The sequence below is a fragment of the Vombatus ursinus genome, unplaced genomic scaffold (genome assembly GCF_900497805.2).
Source record: "Vombatus ursinus unplaced genomic scaffold, bare-nosed wombat genome assembly UNPS02014894.1, whole genome shotgun sequence".
NCBI classification, from domain to species: Eukaryota; Metazoa; Chordata; class Mammalia; order Diprotodontia; family Vombatidae; genus Vombatus; species Vombatus ursinus.
In genome coordinates, this window is record NW_020954672.1 from 3,237,669 (window position 1) to 3,262,737 (window position 25,069).

The following is a 25,069-nucleotide window of genomic DNA, read 5'->3' on the forward strand; positions in this document are numbered from 1 at the left end:
CTATTGCTGGGTCAAAGGGTATGCACATTTTGATAGCCCTTTAGGCATAGTTCCAAATTGCCCTCCAAAATGGTTGGATCATTTCACAACTAGGAGACTTAAACTTAGGAAACAAATGTAATATGGCCATGAGTGTTACAAAACTCATAATCACATGTTTCCTTCAATGTCATAAAAATTGAACAAATAGTTAAAAGTCATAATCTCATATATCCCTTAAGGAGATAAACCTTGTTAAATAGGCTCTATTGGTAAACTAAGTCAGCTTACAAATTAAACCACTTAGAGGACTCACCATCTACTAATTTGAGAAAGGAGATTTATAAATTATCACCAAGGTCACTGAGAAAACTCAGTAAACATAAACACCATGAAACAAAACAAAACAAAAACCCTAAAGAAATACAATAGTAATCATCGATATTAAATAATGTCAAGTCTCCCTGTAACCTGATAACCCACGCCCAATGTTCATTCAATCAGATGTGCCATGTAGTTGTCTGCTCCCTGGAAACATCTTCCCTTGGACATTATGGAATAGCCGCCCCCCTCCTTGTTTTCAGGGCAGCTCTGAAGAGGGCTCCTTCTAGTAGATCTGCTTCTCATGTTCTAAGTCACTTTCAGAGATTCCTAGGTAATTCTACTAAAATCTGCCAGTAGCAAGACTCAATTCAATTTAGTACAACCTCCTAAACGTGAAATATCTGAATCTAAAGTCTATTGGTGCTAAGTTGGCACAAACATGTCACTTTAATACATACTGTTTACTAACAGATACAACTTCATAATTTTCATAAGTGATATCCAAACAATTCTTTATCCATTTTAGAACAAAATATACCCATTAAATATTTAACAATTTTCAAACGTTTTGACCCCATTCTTTTAACAGCTCAATTCATACTCTAACAGCATCCAGATTAAAAGAGAAGTTATTTTTCTTTTTTTATACTCTCTACATTCATTTATTTCTTTTTATGCTCTTAAGAGTTTATTGACCAAAGCAAATGTATATTTTGCTATATTCCCCCCCAAATTCAAGGTTATTTTTTTAACAGCATTTTTGATATAATGGCTTCCCAAATTTCACAATAAGAAAATTTTTAGAAATATATACAATGTTTCTATGTAATACTAATAACATACATAATATCATGTATTTAAAACATGAAACAAAACATTACCAGTCAGATGACATCAATTAGGTCAAATGCATTTCCAGATTTTCTTACATAGAAAATCATTCATCTTATCACCTTTGGCAGTCCATACCAATTTCATTCAAGACCAATACAGAGTACTTACTGTATACTTATAACACTTATATAGTGCTTACCAAGTACCAGGCACTGTAATAAAAACACTTTACAATCTAGTCGTTTGATCCTCACAATAACCCTGGGAGGTGGATGCTATTATTATCTCCTTTATAGTTCAGGAAATCAGTAAAATAGAGGTGAAGTAACTTGCTTAAGGTCACACAGCTAATAAATTTCTGAGACCGTATTTGAACTCAGGTTTTCCAGATCCATGTATTTTCCCAGCATATCGTCTTAATGCCAAATAGCAAATGTATTTTACATTAAGTTCTGAGTTACCACAATTATCCTATTAGGAGAACAGATCCCACTATAAATGAGACCACATTAAGATTTATAGTCAGAACAAACTTCAACCAAATAAAATCTGAATTTATAATCATTAATGGCAACATTCAAAATCTCAGTTTTCCCAAAGTCCATTAGCTGCCACCATCACCTTAAATTTCTGGGCTCACTGTTTTCAGTTAGCTCACATTCAAAAAAAAAAATTGGCGGCATTCTCATCTCCTCCTAACCTTTAAAACTGCCCAATGAGCGAAATCAATTCCTTTGTATCCTAACCTAACCCCACCCAGATACTTTAAGAGAGTGGATAAAGTTTTCACTTCACATTTCTCCAACCTCCTATTATTCTTTGCAGTTTTAACCCTAAGAAGACCAAGGTGAAGGATAGGGAAGGGTTTGCTATGGCAGGCTCACATCCCCATACCCCACCTTTGGAGCTCACAGTTCTAAAGACTGGGATCCACCCTTGGAATGGTCTTTCAAGAAGAGAATACTGTCTACCTGAAAATGCTAACAGGCAATTTCTCTAAAAGTTTCTCCAATCTTTCTTATCTCAATGGAATCAAACCATTCTCAAATCTCTTCTTAAAATTTCTCTCTGGGGCAGGTAGATAGTGAAGTGGATAGAGCTCTGGCCTTAGAGTCAGGAGGACTAGAGTTCAAATATGACCTCAGATACTTTATACTTACTAGCTGTGTGACCCTGGGCAAGTCACTTAACCCCATTGCCTAGCAAAAAATAGAAACCAAAAAATAAAAAAAAACAAAACCTTTCTATCTTCCTTTTCCTTTTATATCCCTGCAGTGGACTTTAATTAAAGCTTATCAACTTTGAAACTAACCTTTCATTTTTCACTCTGATTCCTCACTTCTCTTTACCTACATTATTTTCTTAAGTCCATCTCATATTGCTTCTTAATCATATTCTAATCTCACATTTCACCTATTTCAATTTAGGTGACTTTGCTACTAATTTGCCTACACAATTGAAATATGTTGAATCATTTCACACTAGCTTCATTTCTGCTTATTCTCTAAATGAGTGAAATCAACTTCTACTAGAACAACACATCTATTGACCTCCAGGAAGGGAAGAGAGGTAAGGGGCTTTTTGCCCTTAATTTTAATCCTAGCTGCAAACCTCCAAAATCCACTAAGGTGTTTGAGCAGTTACCATAATTTGGAAATTTATAGTGAAGATATCATATTTCAGTCACAATTTTAGTCTCTAATTAGCTTGTAATGCCATGAATTTCTACAAACCAGGAAAAAAATTTCCTTCCTTTTCTTGTCTGTCTTTATCTCTGCAAATCTCCAACCTGGCCAAGGTTGTGAAGGCAGAGAGAACTGAAAGCCTAAGCAAAAGTAAATGAGAGGCCCTAAGTAATATTACCACCAGCTTGGAGAGCTGTTTTTAGACTCCACTCTTCTAAGTTCCCTTTCTGAGGGGGGGGGTGGCACTATGGGTATATAATATTGTGTATAGTATACTGTCAATCAGATATAGTTAATGTCTTAGTTGCTTTTGCTGATCTAATTTTTTTTCTCCTTTTTAATGTTAGTTACAAGAGACTGGGGATGGGTGGAGGGAAGAAACATTCAGAAAAGAAAGTGATGGAAAAATAAAAGATATCAATAAAAATAAGATTTTTAAAAATAAATCAAGGGGCAGCTAGGTGGCACAGTGGATAAAGCACCGGCCCTGAAGTCAGAAGGACCTGAGTTCAAATCCGGCCTCAGACCAAACACTTGACATTTACTAGCTGTGTGACCCTGGTCAAGTCATTTAACCCCAATTGCCTTAAAAAAATAAAAAAATAAAAAAATAAATCATGTTAGACTAACCTCACTTTCCTTCTTGATATTAAAGATTACAGACTAATAGATAAGGGGAAGAATATATATATATACATATATACACACATACACATATATACACATATACATATATGTATACATGGATGTCAGAAAACCATTTTTAAACAGCTTTCACAATATCCTTGTGGACAGGATGGAGGGACTAGATAATAATACATATGGGCATATTGTGGGATTGATTAGGCAGTCTCAAAGCCTGCCAAGGTTTGCTGGAAAGGCTAGGAATGTAGCTAGACAGAGGGAAGACAGGGAAAACCCTGGATTTAGTGTTGTTCCTGAGGATGTCCCCCTCCCATTCATTTGTAGAGGAGAGCAAAAGAGATTGGGAGTTCAGAAACTCAGGAAGCTCCTTAAAACCGTGACAATTTATTGGAAGATTAACCTCTAGAAAACAAAACTGAAAGACTTCAGAGATCTGATCAATGAAGTGTCTGATCATAACTTCAGAGGTTTGATGATAAAACACATATCTCACTTGTCATCAAGAAGCAGTGAAATATGGGTGTGGAATGAGACATATCTTGGCAACAACCCAATGTGCTGATTTGTTTTGCTTAACTACTTATTTGTTACAGGGCAAGATGGGGGGAGGGAAGAGAGGAAAGGAGTCATTTGAACTTCACAGCAATGTTTTACTTTTTTAAAAGAGCAGCAAATTTTAAAATGCTTTTAAAAGAGTAGGAAAATCACTGGTTTAGGAGTCAGAGAGCTGGGGGTTCAAATCCCACCTTTGATGTTTCATACTTATGTGACCTTGGGCAAGTAACTTAACCTCCCTTAACCTCAGTTTCCTCTTCTCTAAAATGGGAGGTTTAGACTAGATGCCAGCTCTGGATCCATGATCTATTATCTTAAGTTTAAAATAAAGAAAAACTTCCTAACAATTAAAGCTATCCAAAAGTGTAATAGGCTACATGAGGTGAAAAGTCTTTCAAGTAAAAGCTGTATAGATGATTACTAGTCAGAGATATTAAAAAGAAAGGATTCTTGTTGAGATATGAATTGTACTAAATGGTCTCTAAAGATCCTTCCAACTCTGAGATTCTCTGGTTCATTCAGTTGATCCTTCCTTTTAATGCCCTTTGTCTTAAAGAAGAGATATGTGATGCCACCTCCTCCTTTTGCAGAGGTTGGAGCCTAGGGGTGAGGAACATTACACATAATGTCAGATCTTTTTGATATGATGATCAATTTTACTGGGGTTTTTTTTCTTTTTCTTCTTTTACTTCTTTTTTTAAAAAAGTTTTGTTATAAAGATTATAACAGAATTCCCTCTGGGAGAAGAGAGGAGATTTATAGGGGTAAATCTGTGACCTAAAAACAAAAGATACCAATTTTTTTTTAAAAGCTACAAATAGTATGTAGGATACACAGTGCCCAGAATTTGTTTTATACTACTGGCTTTTCCTTAATGACTTGGAAAATCCAAGGCAACTAGGTAATGCAGTGGATGGAGAACTGAACATGGAGTCAGAAAAACCTGAGTTCAAATTTTGCCTCAGACATTTTATTAGCTGTGTGACCATGGACAAGTCACTTAGCTGAATCTGCTTCAGTTTTCTCCTTTCTAGGTTGTTGAGAATGAAATGTTTTTAAAGATCTTTGCAAACCTTAAAGCACACAAAAATGCTAGTTATTATCGTCTAGAATTTTTTAATGTCATGATGATCATTTCTGAGGTTTGCGGTAGTACTGTATTGCATTGTGTTGTTTTATTTACCCCAAGACTGTGAGATTGAGTTAGGCCACTGGTGCTCAAAGTGTGCTCCACAGACACCTTGGGGGTGGGTTCCCAAGATCCTTTCTGGAGTTCCAAAAGGTCAGAACTATGTTCTTAACAATTCTGAGCTGTTATTTGCCTCTTAAAATTCTCCTCCATTTTCCAACTACCTATCTCTGTGAGGACAGATTTTCTTTACACAGTTGATTAAAACAGCATCTAGTAAGAGTGATAAGGTCTAGAGGTTTAGAGGTGCGGGGACCCCAAAATCACGACTCAGGGGTGCTGCCTGAATGAATTCCACCCAAGCATTCTTTCAGCCAGAGACAAGGTTTATTAAAGATCTGCCACATTGGCCTGACTCTCAAGGAATCTGAACATTTGTGAGCTATTGGCTAGGTTCTTAAGGAATCTGAGCTTTTGGCTAGTCTTAAGAATCTGAGCATCTTAATGGAGACAAGATGAACCTTATAAACAGAAAGAGGAAGGAAGAAATCTAGGGATCTAAGGGAGAATGGAATCTAGATAGAATTAAGGGTGGGAAGTGGCCTGGGTAAAACAATGGAGGGCTAGGCTAGGTTAAGGCTAACAAAATTGGGAGATTGGGTGTAGGCAATAACTAAAGGCCAGTTGATGGGATTATAGCCTCAGATGAAATCCGGAGGGAAAGTCCAGGGTTTTTCCTTTCTTAAGTCAGGGAATGAAGAAGCAGATAGGAGAATCAAACCAACTGTCTTCTAAGCCAGATATTAAAAAAGATTTGCAAAAATACATAAAATGCCTCTCTTCTATTTTTTTTGTTTTGGAAAACGATTATTAAAAAAAAAAGATTATGTATGTTAATATGTAATGGGTTTATTAGTATTTTAATGAAATAATGTTTTAAATTTGTTTTAATATCTAATTCAATAAACATTGATAGATACAGCCCACATAAACAAAAGCTTTTAGGGGGAAGGGTGCTAGGTCCAAAAAGTTTTCGAACCGAATAGTAACGCTGGGCCGAAGACTCACCCACCCCTGGGGTGGTGGGAAAAGCTTTTCACACTCAAGAGCGGTGGGATTATTATCTCTGCCCGCCCAGAGTCTTCAGACACGCCCAAGGGAGTACAGATATCAGGCGGATCCTTAGATAGCCCCACCACTACTCCCGGGGTTACATCAAGAGGCCAATATGCCGGGCAGCGGCTTCAACGCGGAGAGACAGCTAGTCCCGCGCCACATAAACTGCTCCTTGCCAAAGACGCCAGGCCAAAAGGAGAACCCCGCTTCTAGTCCGTAACCAAGGCGATCGCCACCTGACGTATCCTCGTCCATCGAGTCTTCTTACCAGTATCAAAGATGGCGGCTCCCCTCTATTTTGTATGATGACTCAGTCTGTGGAGACTCCTCTGACTTCCTGACCACAACTAAAAGGGCGGCCTCTCGCGTGAAGATTGCCGTCAGTGCGCAAGCGCAACATCGCTTCCTCTGCCCGGGAAGATGGCGGCGCGACGGATGTGTGGGAACCTGGAGATTCTTCGCCTGTTACGGCCTCGGCGTCAGGTACAGCCCCCTTTAGGTCAGGACACGGTCACACTACCTAAAAGTGGGCAAGCCCAGCCTGTGCTGAGAGCCCTGGTGACTTCGGACCCCCGAATAGGGGTGGTATCTAGCTGCTTAGTCTCTCCATGGAGGGGTTCGAAAGTCTTGACCTCTGACCTGTCAGTGCTGTACCGGGTGACCGCTGGCCTCCTTTGTGGTTCGGGTTTTCTTGGAAAGAATCAGACGTCAGAGCCAGGAGACCAGAATTCAAGTCCTGCCACAGCTACTCTTGCAGGGTGACCTTGAGCAAATTACTTAATCTTTCTGAGCCCATGTTTTCTCTCCTGTAAAATGAGAGTAGTGATAATTATGCTTTACTTGTTTCACCGCAGGGTCCTTTGAGGACCAGATGTGTTACTGTGTATTGAAGCGCTTTGAAAACTGTAAAGCATACAAATATAAAAATCAGTAACATTAATTATTTTTATTTATATACTATATGTTTTATTTATTATGTGTATATTATATTTGTAAATATAATAAAATCATATTTTTATTTGTTATTTATAATTAATAGATAATTAATTATAAGTAATGTTAATATCATGAGGATAGGCACCTCCAACCCACAACGCTATATATGGCCTGTCTGCAATGAATGATGGGTCATCTTATTTGTCATTTCCCTACTTCAGTTTCACAGTGTCTCCCTGCACTCATACTGGCTTCATGGACCACAATGGAAACAACCATCTGGCTGCCTGTTCCCAACCAGACAAAGGTGGAAAGTGTCTGCTGGTGTCTACAATCTGGGCCCAACCCCACGGTGCCTCAGCACATCCACTGCCCTGTTTGCAGAAAGCCAGGTAAGAGACTAAAGTGTCCGAAATATCATCAAAGTACTACTAACAGAATAGATGCCCTTTGATTGAAGAATGGCAAAAGAAGAAAAGAAAAGAATTCTAGTACATGAATGGAATGGAATGTTTTGAGAAGCAGTGGATAGAATTCATATAGGGAGATATGGAAAACTTATATGAACTGATGCAAAGTGAAGTGAGCAGAAACAGGAAAATAATATACACAGTGATTATGAAAATGTAAATGGAAAGAACAAATGATCAAAACTCAATGTTATGAAATTTTAATAATGAAGTTTGGCCCCAAAGAGATATAAAAATATACTAACCTCCCTTTGCAAAAGTCGTAGGAGTATGTTTAGATCTAGAAGTGACCTGACAGGACTATGGTTATTGAATACTATGTATGATGTTGAATTTGGTTGATATGTTGGTTAGTTTTACTAAATTCTTTTTCCTCTTTTATTCTTTGTTATAAGAGATAGCACTCTGGGAGTGGAAAAAGAAAAATTTTTTAGTCATTGATGTAAAAATAATAATAACTAGCATTTGTATAGTGCTTTGAGATTTACAAAGCAATTTACATGTCATCTCATTTGATCAAAACAAAAGATATCAAACCTTTTAAAAACAAAGTCAAGGTTACGTGGGATGGTAGAGCATGGTATGAGTGTCAAAGAACATTAACATTAGAAAGGCCCTTAGAGAATAATTAGTTCAGTCCTCTTATTTTATAGAAGCATATGATTTATTTGGGTTTTTTTTAATACCTGGATTTGAGTTTTGGGTTTAATGATTGTCATTAGATTTTTTTCACCCCTTTAAGACACAGTTTTCCCCATCTGGAAAAAGGGAATGGTGATACTGGCCCCACATTCCTCACAGGTTTATGATGAGGAAAGTGCTTTGTAAATTAGCAAATTACTGATGAAATAATTGTAGGAGTTCAGCTTGGAGGAATGACCTGGGTTTTCCATTAAAAAAAAAATGAACTGTAGTTATAACAAGAAAGATTTAGGTTTTATATATAATGTGGGAAAAAAGTTTACAGATTCTTACTTACTAGATGACTTAGGTACTGATAAGACCACTCCCCACCCCTTATCCTAGAGATTCTGTGCAAATTATGGGCAGTGTTGGAAGAATGGGGAGTTAGAGAATCAAGTGGATAAAGATGTTACCTCATAATATGAAGGCACAAGGAGAGACCCCTGGAGATTCTTTGCTATTTGTTTTTCCTTTTTAAATATTTTATTTTTTATATAATTTCATTATTATTCATATTATTTCATTTTTTATATCACTTATAATGACTCCATGTCACACACACACACCCCAACAAGCCCCTTAAAAGCAGTGTCAAGCAAAACAAATAAATATATTGGTTTGACCATGTCTGAAAAACAAAACAGATATATTGCTCCAAATCTACTGTCTCCCACCTCTCTATCTAGACAGGTGCCTAATACTTTCCCACGAGGCTCTTCACCATACTGTGTTTCTTTTCTTTTAACAGATGCAGACCTCTCCCATTCTCCCTTCAACCCCTTCTCCAACATCAATGACAGAAGTGGTTCCAGGTGGAGCTGCTGATGTAGTCCAGGCTGCCGCAGAGCAGAGCCTCAGTGACCTGGGACTAGGAGGCTACACCCCAGTGGGACTGGTGCAGAACCTTCTGGAATTTGTGCACGTTGATCTGGGCCTACCATGGTGGGGAGCCATTGTTACATGTAAGGGGAACAAGACTTTTGAAGTTGGGGAAGCAATAGCTTGGGAATAGGGGCTTACAGGCAGAAGAGGATTAGAATGGTAGAGCCTGATTAAGCAGGGTCTTGGGGATCATAACCTCAAGTGAGGAACAAGATGGTAGGGCTTCAAGAGAAGTGACTTAGGTAAGAATACAGGCTCCAAAGATTTGAATGCACTGTTTCTCAAAGTGGCTTTATGAAATCAGTGTGTGATCTGCAATTCATAAAGGATCCTCAGGCCCAAGGATGGTGGTGAGAGGTAGGTAGGATGGAAAGAAGTGAGATAGTAAAAAGTATTCTTAGAGAAAGGCTTTTGAATATTTGAATGTAGGAGAGTGTTAGAACAAAATGCCCTGAAACTATTATCATGATCACTGGGCCAGAGGGGAAGAACCTTGGTCCAAATTGCTGGGTAGCTGGTCATGCAGAATGGGTAGGGAAACAAGATATTAAAACAGTAAGCCATCAGTAAATGCTCCCCTCTCACTCTATCAATGACTGAACTCAGATTTCCAGATACCTACGTACCTTACAAAAATTAATATTAGGCTTCCTGATTGAACAGCAGAGCTTTGGAAGTAACTTAAGTCCAGATATTTTCTGTGTCCTATGCCCTTCATATGAGTTATGGTGGAAATAGGTTAGGATGAGGTGGTTCTTCCTGTAGGGACCTCATTAGGCTATATACAAATTCACATCTGTCTTTGATTTGTGTTTCCTAGGCACTGTTGTTGCAAGATGCCTCATTTTCCCCCTCATTGTGAAAGGCCAACGGGAGGCAGTAAAGATCAATAACCACGTGCCGGAGATCCACAAATTTACCGCTCGGATGAACGAGGCCAAGTTGTCAGGGGACAAATTTGAATGTGAGTCAATGAAGGGTTAAGGGTGGGAAGAAAGCATCTTTGAACTCTACCTGGCATTTTGCACATTTTGCTGTGGAAATGTAAGCAAGCCTCAGCAGTCACTGAAGGTCTTGTGGAGCATTGTTGGAGTTGGGGCAAGTCCTGGATGCTCATTCACTCCCAGTGAATTTGAAATTTGAGGGTTGGGAGATGTGTGAGTTAAGTGGTAAGGGAGATATTTCCCTGCTCTGGCAGCCCATTGTTAACTTGCCTTACCTCTTCTGGTCACAGTTTCCAGGGCCTTTTCAGATCTACAGCTCTACCAAAAGAAACATGATGTGAACCCTATGAGAGGATTCATTATTCCCCTTGCCCAGGTGAGTAGCTGTACTGTTCTTCTAGGCTTCTGGGACTCCTTTCCTATCTATTTCCCATTCTCCATCCTCTTAAGATTCTGGTTAAGATTCTGTGTTGGCTTCTTCTTAGTACATTGTGGGACTCCCATCAAGAGGCAACAAGGAGTTATTCCTCCAACTGACATCTGTCTACCCTGTGCTCTAGGCTCCTGTCTTCATCTCTTTCTTCATTGCACTGAGAGAGATGGCCTATCACCCTGTGCCCAGCATGCAGAGTGGGGGTCTCTGGTGGTTTCAGGATCTCACAGCAGCTGACCCTGTCTATGCACTACCCTTGTTAGTCACAGCATCGATGTGGGCAATCCTGGAGGTAAGCTTGGATTCTTCTGGGAAACTGGTTTTCCAAGTACAGGTAGTAATACAAACTAAATTCTGAGAAACCACAGTAAACTGTAAAGCTAAAAAAAATTCTTAGGAAGCTAAGAGTAGGAGTTGGAGATAAGAGGAGTAGGTATGTGACTCATCAATTCAGCTATGGACCATTAGCCTTTCAATACAGGCCTACCCCTACACATCAGGCAGACTGTTTAGGGTTATGGTTGGCTTCATTGGAATGGTTAGCCTACTCTGGTCAGCTCCCTAATGTTAACAGTGGTGTGTGGTTATGACATGTTATAGGATTATTCCTCTAAAAGTATAGTACGGCATGAAAATACATGTAGCTTTTTTCATGTTGATTTCTTACCTCTTCCTTATCTTTCACTTCTTTCGTTTTCTTGTCTCTGCTTCTTTTTCTGTCATCCCTTGCCTCTCTCCTTTACATTGGCTATTTCCTTATTGATAGCTTGGTGCTGAAACTGGTGTCAACAATGCCAACCTGCGTATGATGAAAACCGTCTTCCGGGTGCTACCCCTGGTTGTCTTGCCCTTCACCATCCATTTCCCCACGGTATGTCAAACTGAGGAGGCTGTGCCCTTCTCTATCTGCCTGCCCTAAACTCTGCTGTGCTGCCTCTTACACTAGAGAGAGAGCTCCTAAAAGTCCTATGCTCTGTTCCCAGGCTGTGTTCACATACTGGTTCTCTTCCAACCTCTTCTCGCTGGCCCAAGTGGGATTCCTTCAGATCCCAGCTGTTCGCACTTGGCTGCGCATTCCAAAGCGAATCATACATGAGCCAAGCCAGTTGCCTACGCAGGAGGGCCTCATTAAGAGCCTCAAAACAGGTATGGCTTGTGTTCTAGGGAAGGGGTATTGCTGGAGGGAAGTGATTAGAGGAGAGAACTAAATGCTGACTCTTAGCTTATTGCTTCTCCCACAGGCTGGAAAAACGCCCAGACAGCTCACCAGCTAAAGGAGAGGGAGCGTCGCATGCGGGATCACCTGCAGCTGGCAGCTCGAGGTGAATCGTTTTTCTTAATTTGCAGGGATTCTAGACCATGTCTTGGCCTCTGCTTCTCTTTTCTCTCCCTGCTTAGCTGTTTTCTCTCTTCTTCCCTAGGCCCCTTACGACAGACCTTCACCCATAATCCCCTGCTACAGCCTGAAGGAAAACAGCCTTCTCCTGTTACTACCAGCAGCAAACCAAAGTCACAGAAGCCCTGGAAGGATACTCTTGGATGACCTGTGTACTTAGCATTAACATACCAGAGAACTTTCATTACCAAGAGCCTCAGAGTTCTGAGAGCAAAATCTGGACAGTAACTCCCTACCCTGATCCTAGGAGCAGTGGCAATGTGATGACATTCATTCTCACAAGTGTTCAATGCCACAGACTCTTGATAGACCAACACACAAAGTGGATATGGGAAGGTTTTCAGTGGTATATGCATAGCAAGCATCTGAGCCATGTACTCTTCTCTGGGAAGGTAATAAACTTCTGTATTCATATGGTATTTCCTGATTCCTCCTCAGTAGTGAATAGGGTAAAGGGTAGTATTTGACAGAGCGTAGGACATCAAAGCGGCAAAACTGGGCCAAATACAACCTTTGTTATCACATAGGTTTAAAAAACAAAAAACCAAACTTCCCAGCCCATATTTATATTTATTCCATATACATTCATATAAAGTCTTTCCAGCCAAATAGTCACCTTTACTTGAAGTATATGCCCAAGTTGGTTGAGAAAGGCAGTATAGCTCATGTCTGTGTAGCTACACTTTCACCCCACCTCTGAGAGATAATTCACTCAGATTTTGCATTTATTACAAATGAGGAAATGGACTCATGATCATACAGCTTATTAGAGTCAGAGCTAGGACAAGAACCAAGGTCTTCTGTTTCTAGGTCCAGCAGCCTTCCCAATACCTCACACTTCCCTTATCTCTACCTACAACACATAACAAGGCATGGCTCTAAGAAGACCCCATCTGTATTTTTCAGATAGTGGGTCTAAATAAATATTAATAAGAGTAAATATTTTTTTTTGCCACTTGGGTTGTAGGCCCCTGATTATTATTTGCATGTTTGATCTCAGTGGAGGTAGAAATCAGTTTTTGAATCAACATTTTATCATTCAATAATTTAACTCCCTTTGAGTCCCATTTGAAACAATTTCATCTGACTGTACAAAACAACATGGGTTTAAGGTTGGAAGGAAAGGAGTACCTGGGGAATGATTCTAGAGCATCAAGATTTTTTTCCCAGCTATATCACAATCTGTGAAAATCAGAGCCAAGGCTATCCCAAGAGAAAACCTGACAGTGCAAATAAAGAGGCAAGTGTCATCCCTTTTATTGTTATCCAAGATGATCCTATAAATGCCCTCTGCCCCTTTAGTAGGTTCCTCCCTGATGCAGATAGGAGGCCAGGAGCACTGCTAAGCCTTCAATGGGAAAGAGGGATGGGAAGGTGGTGCAGAATTCAGCTAGTGAATATTTTGGGCACATAGGTACCTGCTCCTCCTCCTCATTCTCCTGAGGACCAAGCCCAAGGCATGCTTCTTCCCACCCCCAACCTTTCATTTAAAAACCTGGAACAAGAAGTAACAAAAACAATAAATTATTCTCAACTTCTCAAAGAATAAGTTCAAAAGGTTCCTAAAACTGTCCCAAAGCCAGGTCTCAACTTGGTAAGTTGTCTTCAAGAAAGGATCCTATCCCCTCTGACCCTGGTCAGTGGGAAAAGGAAATTCCCTGCCCTTAATGTCTCATTAGGGGAGAGGTCAGGTTGTTGATTAGTTGGACTTGGGGTCCTGTTGCTTGGGCATCTCTCCCACATCTTCCAGATCCATCTCTGCAGCAACTGACATGCACAGGACCTGGATGTATTTTGTGGCCAGTGCTGCAAAGAAGAGAGAGAATAACTCATAAAAGAGGAGGGATTATGTGGTGGTTGGGGGAGGAAGAACTTGAGACCAGGAGGATTACATCAAACGGCAGTTAGTAACTTCCCTGAAGGCTGGAGAATTAGAAGTAAGTGAGACCTTCATCTTACAGAACAAGAGGACAAACTTCAAAATCAGGGTCAGTGGTCCCCCAGGACTCACCCACAGTCCTTCGGAGGCAGTATGGCTGTTTGTGTTCCGGCATTCTGACGAAGAAGAAGTAAAAGGGTAGGCCCGAGAGGGCAATGCCAATGCCAATAAGGGAGTTGATGGTATCACTGTAAAGAGGGACGGCCACCAGAAAGATGGTACAAAGGCAGAAGATGATGGGGAAGATCAAACTGAGCTGCAAATGGAAAGTAGAATATAACTTGAGATTAGACAGCTTAAAGTTACCATCACAACCTGGTGTCCTAAGGAAGATGGTGATGGCTATCACCTAGTGAGGTCATCAATGTTTTCCTTTTTTTTTTTTTTAAATTATTATTATCCTTGTATGAACCCTCAAGTTTCCCTCCCATGAGGTTTCTTGTGTCTAGATTCCCACCTGCCCCTGAACAATGCTGGAAAATCTGTCCCTCTGGCTCAAAGTTCTCTTATTAGCATTCTAGATGTTTCATAGAAACAGTAATATCAATCACCTTGAGGGGTCGGTATCGGTCAGGTTCCTTCCAGCGTAAGTAGAGCTGCCCCACGATAGAGAGACCCACAAAGAACCAGTAGCTGAAGCTGTAGTAGTTGATGAGCTGGAAGATGTCCTCCACACACAAGTAGACGAGTGCCATGGCTCCCTACAATACACAAACCCCGGAACTCCCAAGGACTGGACCCAACCTCACCCTGGACAGTGCTTTTAATACTCCCTCCATTAACAACCAACCCATCATTTAGGGGAACACTTACATTGAAGAGCAGGGATGGCACTGGAGTAAACCTTTCAACATGAATCATGCAGATAGCATCAGGGAGGTGGCCTTCTCGTGAGCCCACAAAAAAGAGTCTGTTTCAGATAGAGAGGAGGCTGAGGTGGGGTAAAAATCGAAACTTATGGATTGTCATCCGTGTACAAGGAGAGCTGGAAGCTGAATAGTGGGATCAGGATGGCAAAGTTGCAAAAGCTAACAGGCTTATCACAAGGCCAAAAGAATACTGTAGCTGACTGGGCCCCCTAAGTCATCCCATCTCTCTATCCCTTGCAGTTTTCCTCAGTAACCATGGTATCCCAAAAGAACACCCAGTCTTACCTAGAAGCAGCCACAATGGAAGCATTGAGACCCCCAAAACAGGATAAGGCAACAGCCAAGGGAATTGTCCAGTTGAACACTCCAAAAATTCTGTCAGCAAAAGTCTACATGGGGTGAGGAGTAGGGAAAAAAGTAGTGGGAAAAGAGAATGTTTATTATATGAAAATCAAGGTATTGTTCCATCCCACCCCAGGAACCTCATGCTTTCTCCCTAAATCTGAGGTAACCCCCTCCCCAACTGTATTTCTGAGGTCCTCCATCAAGGCTTACAGGGACAGGGACCCATCTCCCCTCCTCGCCCTCTTGATAGCCACAATCCTTTACCACAGCAACAGCATCACTGTCTATGATGTCCTTCATGCTCAGCACAGTGTAATAGGCCACATTGGTCAAAATGTAGATAATGGTGACAATGGGCATAGAAATGCCAATGGAGAGGGGCAAGTTCCTACAGTCAGAGAAGAAAGGATAGAAGTTAGTCCCATCCCCCTGTACATGATTAATCTCCGCCAACCACTTCAATCTTTCCCAGGAACAGTAGGATGGCTTGCTTTTGTACCTGAGATTCTGTTAGTAAAAGAGCATTCATTCGGCAAGCATTTATTAAGCACCTATATATCAGGCTCTGGGCTAGGCACTAAGGATACAAGCACAGTCCCTGTCTTCAAGGAGTTTACACTCTCCTAGAGAGAAGTTCTGTACATAGCACTTTGTAACCATAAAGCCCTGTATAAATGTCATGAGGACCTAATTCTGTTCTAATAATTCTAAATGTATTCATGATTAAAGAGCATGATTAAAGGTGCCATTAAACCTCCACTGTAGATAGAGAATTGATGGACTCCAGAGTACAGGTTGAAACAGTTTTTCTCTATTTTTCTTGTGCTTTTTTTTTTTTTTGCAACATCACTAAAGTGAAAATATGTTTTGCATGGCTTCATATGTATAATGGGTATTGTATTTCTTGCCTTTTCAATGGGTAGAGAAGGGGTGGAGGGAGGGAAAGAATTTGGAACTGAAGATAAAAAAATTAAGGAAGCAGTGCTACTACTAAAGAAAGAAAAACCCTTTGCTATACATAAATGAGAGGGAAGAGTTGCTCGTAAGAAAAGAAAATGTGGTTAATAGAGAAAGGGCCAGACTACAAGGTAACAGTGCAGGAAGGTAGAAGCCATTTACCCAGAGCCTAATATGTCCAATCCGCTAATAAGAATACCTTCCCCAGGGCACAAAACAGAAGACATTTCCTAACAATCTGGATTGTGAAGCCTTAGTACATATAATATAGGAAGGCTCTAAAATGTCCTACGGAGAGCTGTTAAGAACAAGAGAGAGAGCAATCCATCCTAACCAGTTTACATACTCCTCTAACTAGCATCTAGGGGATTGACTAAATGGTCTTTCAAGGTCCCTTCTAGACCAACAAGGCTATTGAGGACACTCCTCAAATGCCAGATGGCATTTCTTAGTCATTCCAGTTCTGTCCAGCAGGTGGAAACATCATTCCAGCCTGAATCCAGCTTGTTTCTACTAACTGCTCCCTAATCAAGCTCTTATCTTTCATTAAAAGGCCACCTTGTTGGTTTCTCAAAAAATAATGACCTAATTTGCATATATTATTTTGCATGAGAACCATGTTATTTGCAACTCCAAAATGTTCAAAAATGTGCCCATCCTCTGCTTATTTCCTTCCTCCTCTGCACCTCCAGCTTCTGTTTCATCAGGTTGGCCATCAATTCATTCACCTCTTTTGACTGAAATATTGACTGTTCAGACTTGGGGCAAATTGGGCGTTTTCAGTACTACTGCTACAAGGCATATTTCCCAGAGATCAAAAAAATAAGAAAAGGTTTTATATGTACAAAAATACATAAAGCAGTTACTAATTTTCCTGTTACTGCCAAGAGTACCACCATCTTCCTAGTCACCCAGGCATGAAACCTAGGTGTCATCTTAAACTCCTGACTCTCACCCTACCCACCCCCACATACATCCAATCTGTTGCAAAGTCCTATACCTCATACATGCCTCCGTCTCTGACATCATCACTACCCTGGAGGCCCTCATCACCTGATGCCAGTACTATTGCAGTAGCCTACTAGTTGGTTTCCCTGACTCAGATCTCTTCCCTATTCCAGTCTATCCTCTCTTCAGCTGTCAAATTGATCTTCCGAAACCTGAGATCTGATCATGTCACTCCTTCCCACACATATACTCCCGGTAGCACCTATTACCTCCAGGATAAAATCCTCTCTTTTTTAAAGCCCTTCATAACTTGGCCCCTCCTTACCTTTCCAGTCTTCTTACACCTTACTCCCCTCCACATACTTAATGATACACAAAACATTTTATCTCACAACTGGATTTTCACCAGCAGACCCTCAAACCTGACACTCTATCCCTCCTCATCTCCATGTTCTGGCTTCCCTGGTTTTCTTCAAGTCCCATCTTCTGGAAAAAGCCTTTCCTATTCTTCCTTAGTTTTAGTGCCTTCCCTCTGAAAGTGTTTCCAGTTTATCCTGTTATTTGTATATATGTAGCTGTTTACATATTGTGCCTTCCATTAGACTGTGAGCTTCCTTAGGCTAGGACTTTTTTTTCCTTCCTCTGTATCGTTTTCTGTGGTAGCAAATAACCAGAAACTAAGGGGTTGCCCATCATTTGGGGAATGGATGAACAAATTATGGCATATGAATGTAATGGAATACTATTGTGCTCTAAGAAATGATGAAAGGATACTCAGTTCACTGCAGTGAAACCTGTAATCTAGGATGATACTGACTATTCCTTGGTTATCACCATTAGTAATGATGACTTCTGTTTGCCTAGGTGCCTAGCCACAGAAATGCCAAGCTAAATACTGTAGCAGTTCAAAAGAAAACAGGAGCAACAATAACTTACAGTGCTGTAAAATGAGGATAATAATAAAATCTACCTCATGGGGTTGTTCTAGGGATCCTACAAAATACAGTCAACAAGCATTAATTAAATGCCTGCTATATGTCAAGGTCTATGCTAGGCCCTAAGAAAAGATAAATGAAACAGTCCAGGCCCTCTAGGAGCTTACATTCTTTTTCTCTTTTTTTGGCTAGGCAATGGGGTTAAGTGACTTGCCCAGGGTCACACAACTAATAAGTGTCAAGTGTCTGGTCTGAGGCCAGATTTGAACTCAGGTCCTCCTGAATCCAGGGCCAGTACTCTATCCACTGTGCCACCTAGCTGCCCCATGGAGCTTATATTCTTATAAAGGAAGATAAATGTACACACAGAATTATATATTAAAATATGTACAATTTTTTTTTAAAAAAGAAATGATGAAAGGAGCAGTTTCTCTGAAACCTGGTAAGAACTCATGCAGTCAAGTGAGCAGAATCAACAGAACAATTTATGCAACAACATTGTAAAAGCATTTCGAAAGACTTGTGAATTCTGATCAACACAATGATTAGCTATAATTCTAGAGGAACAGTAATGAAAAAATGTTATGTACTTCCTTATAGAGAATTGATAGACTAAATATGCAGAATGAGACATACATTTTGGACATGACCAATATGGGAATTTGTTTTGCTTGACTACGTATATTTGTTACAAGGGTTTTGTGTAATTTTGTTTTTATTCCCCAGTGGGACTTAGGAAGGAGGCAAGAGAATATTAATATTTGTTCATTTTTTAAATAAAATTTAATTTTTATAATATTCAAAGTTTTCAAACAAATAGATTAATTCAATATGGGCACAAATTTGGAAAATAAGGAAAGGATTCTGGAGCCTATAGAAGGAACAGGCATGTAAGGTCTGTAAGATTTTGTATACACTCTAAATGTCTTAAAAGTAGCAGGGCAAAGGGTAGATAAAAATATCTTAGATATTACATAAAAAAGGGTAAATAAAAATGAATAGGAAAGTATAAATATGAAGTCTTTGGTACAGTACCCACCTTTCAGGATTCTTGATCTCCTCAGTGACATAGTTGAGGGTGTCCCAGCCCGAGTAGGAAAAAAGAGCAGAATACAATGCCAAAGCAATATTTCCCATTGAAAAGGAAGACCCCTCAAATGAATTCTCCAGGTTAGTTGCATGTCCTAAAATCCAGAAAATTTTGTAGGGTTGGAATATTAAGACAGTCCAACAACTTCAAGGTGATTCTGAATAGGAGTTGAAAGAATCAAGACAATGCAAGTAAACATGAATTCCTAAGATCTTCAGAAACTTATGAAAAACAATGACCAGGCAAAGGTCAGGAAGGGGACAGCTGACAATCTCCTAGGATCCCAGATTTAGAATTGAAAGGGACATAGGCTCCTCATTTTTCAGATGAGGAACCAAAGACCCAGAGTTGTGACATGACTTATCTAAAACCATGCACGTAGTGAGCAGCAGAGCCAAGATTCAAAACCAGGTCTTCTAACTCCAAATCTAATACTCTTCTTACTACAACATGCTGCTGGGTCAGAAGGAAAGGAAAGATAGGGGAGGATCTGGGGCGGATCAGCTTAATTCGATGGTGTCAAACTCAGATAGAAACAGGGCCCTCTAAACTGTACATAAGGATCCCCATATTGACTTAGAAAACCACGTATTAATATTATCTATGCTTTATTGTATTTATTTTAATGTATTCATTTTAATTTGGTTCAGAGGGCACTTGGGAGTGTTGTGGGCTTCATACAGCCCTTGGCCTCACATTTAACATGTCTGGTCTAAGGGATTAGTGGGGATGCTGAGGGTAAGAGGCCACAATAGAACAGAAAGGGGGAGAAATGCACTAAGGTCCTAAAGTTGTGCTTTCATTTGCATTTATTTGCATTTGTGGTCTTTTTTCAGGACCAGCCAGCAATGGTACATATCATCTAGATAAGAAAGAGGAGTTCATCATATCTACCTGAATGATCTAGCATTTAAATGGGCACACCCACACACACTGCACCATCTGAAAATGGGCAGGGAAGAGATTCAGTGAGGCACATTTTTACCTTTGCTTGCTCCCAAGGGTAGCAAAATCCTAGTGTGTAGCAAGGTGCTTAGGGCCCCTGAAAAGTGCACGGACCCAACCAAGTACATTCCACACCCTCCCCTTTGCCAAGAATAGCTTTGCCTCTTACCCTGGCCTATTTTGACAATGCCAGCAATGATGACTGCAATCAGAGCCAGTACTTTCGCATAGGTGAAAATGTCCTGTACCATTGTTCCCCACTTGACATAAGCACAGTTAATGAAGGTTAAGAGACCTGGAAAAAAAAAATCATGGTTAATGATCATATCAAGGGAGTAAAGGGGTGGAGACGTTGATTTCCAAGCAGTTGCCTTTGGGTAGAGGTGCCCATAGGACCAAGAGCTACTTAAGGACTTTGGCTCTGACCTGGGTGCCAACCGGTCTTGATCATTATCACCCCAAAAATTAGCTGAGTTTGTGTGCACAATCCTGATCTGGAGACCACAGAGTTACCTAGTAAGGAGCTATGTCTTTGCCCTCATATAACTTACCATCTAAATCAAGGACTTGGGACAAACTGATACCAAATACACTCAGATATCTCATCAGATACATGAAAAAATTACTATACCTCATTGGTAGAGGCAGCTAGCTAGTGCAATGTATAGATTTTTAGACCTAAAGTCAGATAGACCTGAGTTCAAATCCAGCCTTGGACACTTTTATTAGCTGAGTAACCCTGGGCAAATCCCTTACCCTATGCATGCCTCAGTTTCTTCATCTATAAAATTGAAATAATAATAGTACTCACCTCCTAGAGTTGTTACAAAAATCAAATGAGATATTTCTAAAGTGATTTGTGGACCTCAAAGTGATATATATATAAATGCTAGCTTTAATTATTAGTATGCCTAAACACACATTCACAGGAGAGGGCAAAAGATGGCGGAAAGAGATTAGTGATGATGTGCATAGCCCACAGAACCAGAGAAAAAAGGTTTTGCTGCTTCTCCCTTCCTCCAGCTACATCTCTAAGGACTCTGTCCTGACTCTTTTATGTTGCTGCTGAGTTATTTTAACCTTGATCCTTTCTCTGAGAATAGTCTTGTTGTGACTTATCCGCTGTCTGAGACGACAGGTCAGGACGTGTGACCAAGGATTAGAATCTAAGCCAGACTTCCCGTGCCTGCCAGCCCCATTGCTTATTTTTCTGTTGAAAGAGACACTTGGCGCTGAGAGGGGCCCCCGAGAATAAGTAGGGGCTTTATCTCTGGTCCAACAATCATCTCAGTGGGAACAACTACAAATATTCCTCAGGCAATTCCCTGGATGTAACTCCAGAATCTTAGCATGAGGGAATCTGGTAAGGACTACAGAGGTCTAATGCTTCATTTTTATAGATAAGAAAGCTCAGAGGAGTGAATTACTTAGTCTCTGGCAGAGTCCACCCTCCGACCCAGGTTTCCCTGCCCAGGCACTTTCCACTGTACCACACTGCCTTCCTCACTATTTCCTGTGGCTTTGTTAAATCTCATAGGTCACCCCTCAGATGAAAGAGAGTCAAGGAAGGGGAGAAGCCCACACATTGTCAACAGGCACATTGGCTCCAGTAATACAGGATGTGGGAGGAAAGAAAGGTGGAAAAAGCAGATTTGAAGCCCAGCTAAATGTTTCTTAGAATTTGTTCCAGCCCCAACCCTCCCCTTCCTTGGGTTCTCTTTCTCGTTCTTTCCATCTCTAACACAGGGTAGATACATTCCCCTCTGGAGACAAACTTGAGCCATCTTATTATCTTGTCATGGACTCCCTTCCCCTGTGGGCTCCAAAGAAAAAACAAAATCCATCTATCATACACGTGATAAAACTGAGTCACACTGGTAGACTTGTCAGCTCCAGGTCACCAGAGTCAGCTGAATATTCCAAGACTTTTAAGAGCTGTCCCTAGCTCAGTTCAAGGCTTCAGTTTTTTCAATATATCAAATGAGGTATGGATTAGATGGCCTCTAAGCTCCCTTCCAACTCTAAATCTATCATCCTAGGATTATGCTTCCCATCTCCATTTTTCTGTCCAGTTCAAAATTCTGCAATGCTATGAACAAATGACTAAAAAATAATTTGTTCAGTCATGTATGACTCTTCCTGACCCCATTTGGGATTTTTCTTGGACAAGATGCTGGATTGGTTTGCTATTTCCTTCTCCAGCTTACTTTACAGATGAGGAAACTGAGGCAAAAAGGGCTAAATGACTTGCCTAGAGTCACACAGCTAGCAAATGTTTGAGAAAGGATTTGAACTTAGGTCTTCCTGACTCAAGTCCCAGAGCTGTATCCACTGTACCACCCAGTAGTGACTCCTCTCCCTCCATATCTGAGAGGGGGAGTTTAGCTCTACAAAGGAAGAATCCTCTGTTCTCCCACCCTGCCAAATCCTTCCACTGATTTTTACTGTTCTAAATCTCTGCCCAATTCTGGCAAGGCTCATTTCTGTTCCATATAGAAGGGAAAAAACACTACAATAAACAATCAAATCTTATGATAAGGCCAAAATGCAATTAGAGCACCAGATCTCACTAATGCCAAGTTAATCATTAAGGCAAACACAATCAAGTCAGGTCCCCACTAAATGAACAGGGTTTTTCTATCTTACCCTTTAGCTCACTGATCTCTTCCAGCTTTCTGCAGCTCTCTGGACTTCCCAACACCCAATACACCCAATTTACCACTCTCAGCCACTCTCATTCAGATTCCCAGAAGATTGTCAATCCTACCTTTCCTGTTTCTTTTCATTTCCCCTATCCTCCTGACCACCACCACTCTTGCCTCCTTTGTCTACTTATGTCTCTCCCTCTCTCCCCTTCAGAAGACACTGCATTGTGCCAACACTTACAGCTCTTCTGTCCTTGTCAACTAATGCACTAGATTATAGTCTACATACCTCAAACTATTCAAAAGACTCTGGACTACCCTGGGGCGTGGATCTTAATTGGGATGGATTCAAGGGACCGGCCCATTCTACCTACAGTACAAATGAAGAAGCACTAACTTTGGAGGCAAAAAGCTTGGGTTCAATGTCACCACTGCATATGGGGCCTTAGGCAAGTCACAACCTCCCGGGATCTGTTTCCTTATCTGTAAAATAAGGAGGTTGGACTAGCTTAAATGTGGTATAGTAGATAGAATGCTGGACTTGAAGTCAGGAAGAACCGGGTTTGAACCCTACCTCAGACACTTACTCCAATAACGTCACTTCACCTCTCTGAGTCTCAGTTTCCTCCTTTATAAAATAAAGTGGGTTGGACTCATGACTACTAAGGTCCCTTCCAAATCTATGCTCTATCTTTGAAGCTAAGAGCTCTACAAACAATCCTCTTCCATTAAAATGAAGGTATGTTTTTTGCACAGTTCAATTTCCACAATCCCCTACTCTCCACTCTATTCTCTGGCTTCATCAGTAAACTGATCCTCCAATTCTCTATTCCTCTGTCCTCAGAACGCTTAATTTTGCAGGTTTTGTCCTTCATGAGCCTCAAACAGTTGATATATTTAATGGAAACTCAGAAGAGATGATGTGTCAGCTTCATGACCCAAACTCCTCAGTGGTATCTCACTAAATAAGTTTATTCAGTCACATTACTTTGACATAAGGTGTCTAATTTGATCTCTTTGTTCAACACTGAAGACTCTTTTTAAAGTGAGAAAGGAATCCTATGAAATAAGGTATGAAAGAGAGAGGACATACTGTGGTACACCTGACCTCTCTTTCTCCCCCTCTCCAAAGCTCAGCTTCCTCTGGGCCCTCATGGCTGTGACAGAAGGAATGATTATGGCGAGTAAGAGAGTGCTGACTGGACTCTTTTCCTACTCCTCCCCACAGTAGATACAGCTGATAGGTGGCCCCAGAGCTATGGCCAAGATCATTGCTCTTAAAGTGGAACTCACGCTTTGAAGGCAAAGCCAGAGGAGGGAAACACTTGGAAAACAGAAGATACACACTGGACTAATCCCAGAGCAAACTTGACCCCACATTCTCACTCCTGTTTGCCAGTTCAACTCTTCCTCAAACCTGGAGGTGCAGGTCCAGACCAGAGGGTGTCTGGGGAGTCCACTCTGGTCCAGAGAATCTCCTAGAGGTCCAGCCTTATCTTGGGCCTTTCTTGGTCCAAGGAAGTCCAGTCATTTCTAGCATCAACATATTCAAACTTACTTCAGAATGGAACAGCAGACTCTGCCTTCAAGGCCCTTCACTGAAGTAGGAGCAAGCTCCAGAATTGACCCTGGAAAGTTCTGCACTGAATAATCCTAGAATCAAGCTGCAACTTCTAGGGCCACTCAACCAAAGTAGAACTCCCAGACTTCCAGTGGTTTAGCTCTGTGCCCCTGAGCATGAGCCCAAAAAGTAAACTGTCCCTAAAGGAAGACTTTAACCTGCCATTCAAAAAGAACTGCTACAAAACCACCCCATGAAACCTGGGCTTCTTGTGGATGTGTGAACGGAGAAGTATACCATGCAGATGAGTTAGATGAGCTAAAAGGATCACTGGATTGGAAATGAACCTGAAGAAGCCATCCCCTAGCTCAGTTTTACTCTGAAGTAAGAGACTTTTAGGGACTAACTCTTCTATTAAGTACTGGTACATAAATACGTAGGCATTTTGCACACAGAAAGACATGGAAAAGTGGGTAATGGCTTCTAGAGTACTCTAGAAAATTCCCAAAAGTCAGCTAGGGCAAAGGCTACTTTATCCTAAGGACACACAGATCCCCAAAGTACCTTCAATCACCTCAGTAGGAAGACCCTATTTTCCCTCATTCCTCAAACCCAATGTTCCCTTTGTAGAAATGCAGCCATGTCACCCAAACTGTTGACTCAAAAATAACTAGTCCTGGGGCAGCTAACTGGTGCAATGGATAGAGCACCAGCCTTGAAGTCAGGAGTCCCTGAGTTCAAATCTGACCTCAGACACATAAAACTTACTAGCTGTGTGACTCTGGGCAAGTCACTTAATCCCAATTGCCTTGCCAAAAAAAAA

The 25,069-nt window shown here is 40.8% G+C and overlaps 2 protein-coding genes across 3 annotated transcripts in view; one reads left to right on the forward strand and one right to left on the reverse strand.

Annotated features, from left to right (window-relative positions):
- Positions 1-6,645: 6,645 nt before the first annotated feature.
- Positions 6,646-12,431, forward strand: OXA1L (OXA1L, mitochondrial inner membrane protein). The gene is made up of 10 exons (XM_027843050.1): positions 6,646-6,750; positions 7,425-7,595; positions 9,106-9,319; positions 10,060-10,203; positions 10,474-10,559; positions 10,744-10,908; positions 11,383-11,487; positions 11,600-11,762; positions 11,858-11,938; positions 12,038-12,431. The coding sequence occupies exons 1-10, from the start codon at positions 6,688-6,690 to the stop codon at positions 12,157-12,159; spliced, it is 1,314 nt and encodes a 437-aa protein (XP_027698851.1). The 5' UTR covers positions 6,646-6,687; the 3' UTR covers positions 12,160-12,431.
- A 131-nt stretch (positions 12,432-12,562) lies between these two features.
- Positions 12,563-25,069, reverse strand: part of SLC7A7 (solute carrier family 7 member 7) — a 39,964-nt gene continuing 27,457 nt past the window's right edge. For both annotated transcript variants that reach the window (XM_027843049.1, XM_027843048.1), the window contains exons 4-11: positions 20,210-20,335; positions 19,045-19,189; positions 15,430-15,553; positions 15,106-15,209; positions 14,765-14,861; positions 14,503-14,652; positions 14,024-14,207; positions 12,563-13,818 (exon numbers count right to left, since the gene is read on the reverse strand). In XM_027843049.1, coding sequence (XP_027698850.1) covers positions 13,712-13,818; positions 14,024-14,207; positions 14,503-14,652; positions 14,765-14,861; positions 15,106-15,209; positions 15,430-15,553; positions 19,045-19,189; positions 20,210-20,335 — 1,037 coding nt within the window. In that variant the 3' untranslated portion in view covers positions 12,563-13,711. The remainder of the gene's footprint in view (positions 13,819-14,023; positions 14,208-14,502; positions 14,653-14,764; positions 14,862-15,105; positions 15,210-15,429; positions 15,554-19,044; positions 19,190-20,209; positions 20,336-25,069) is intronic.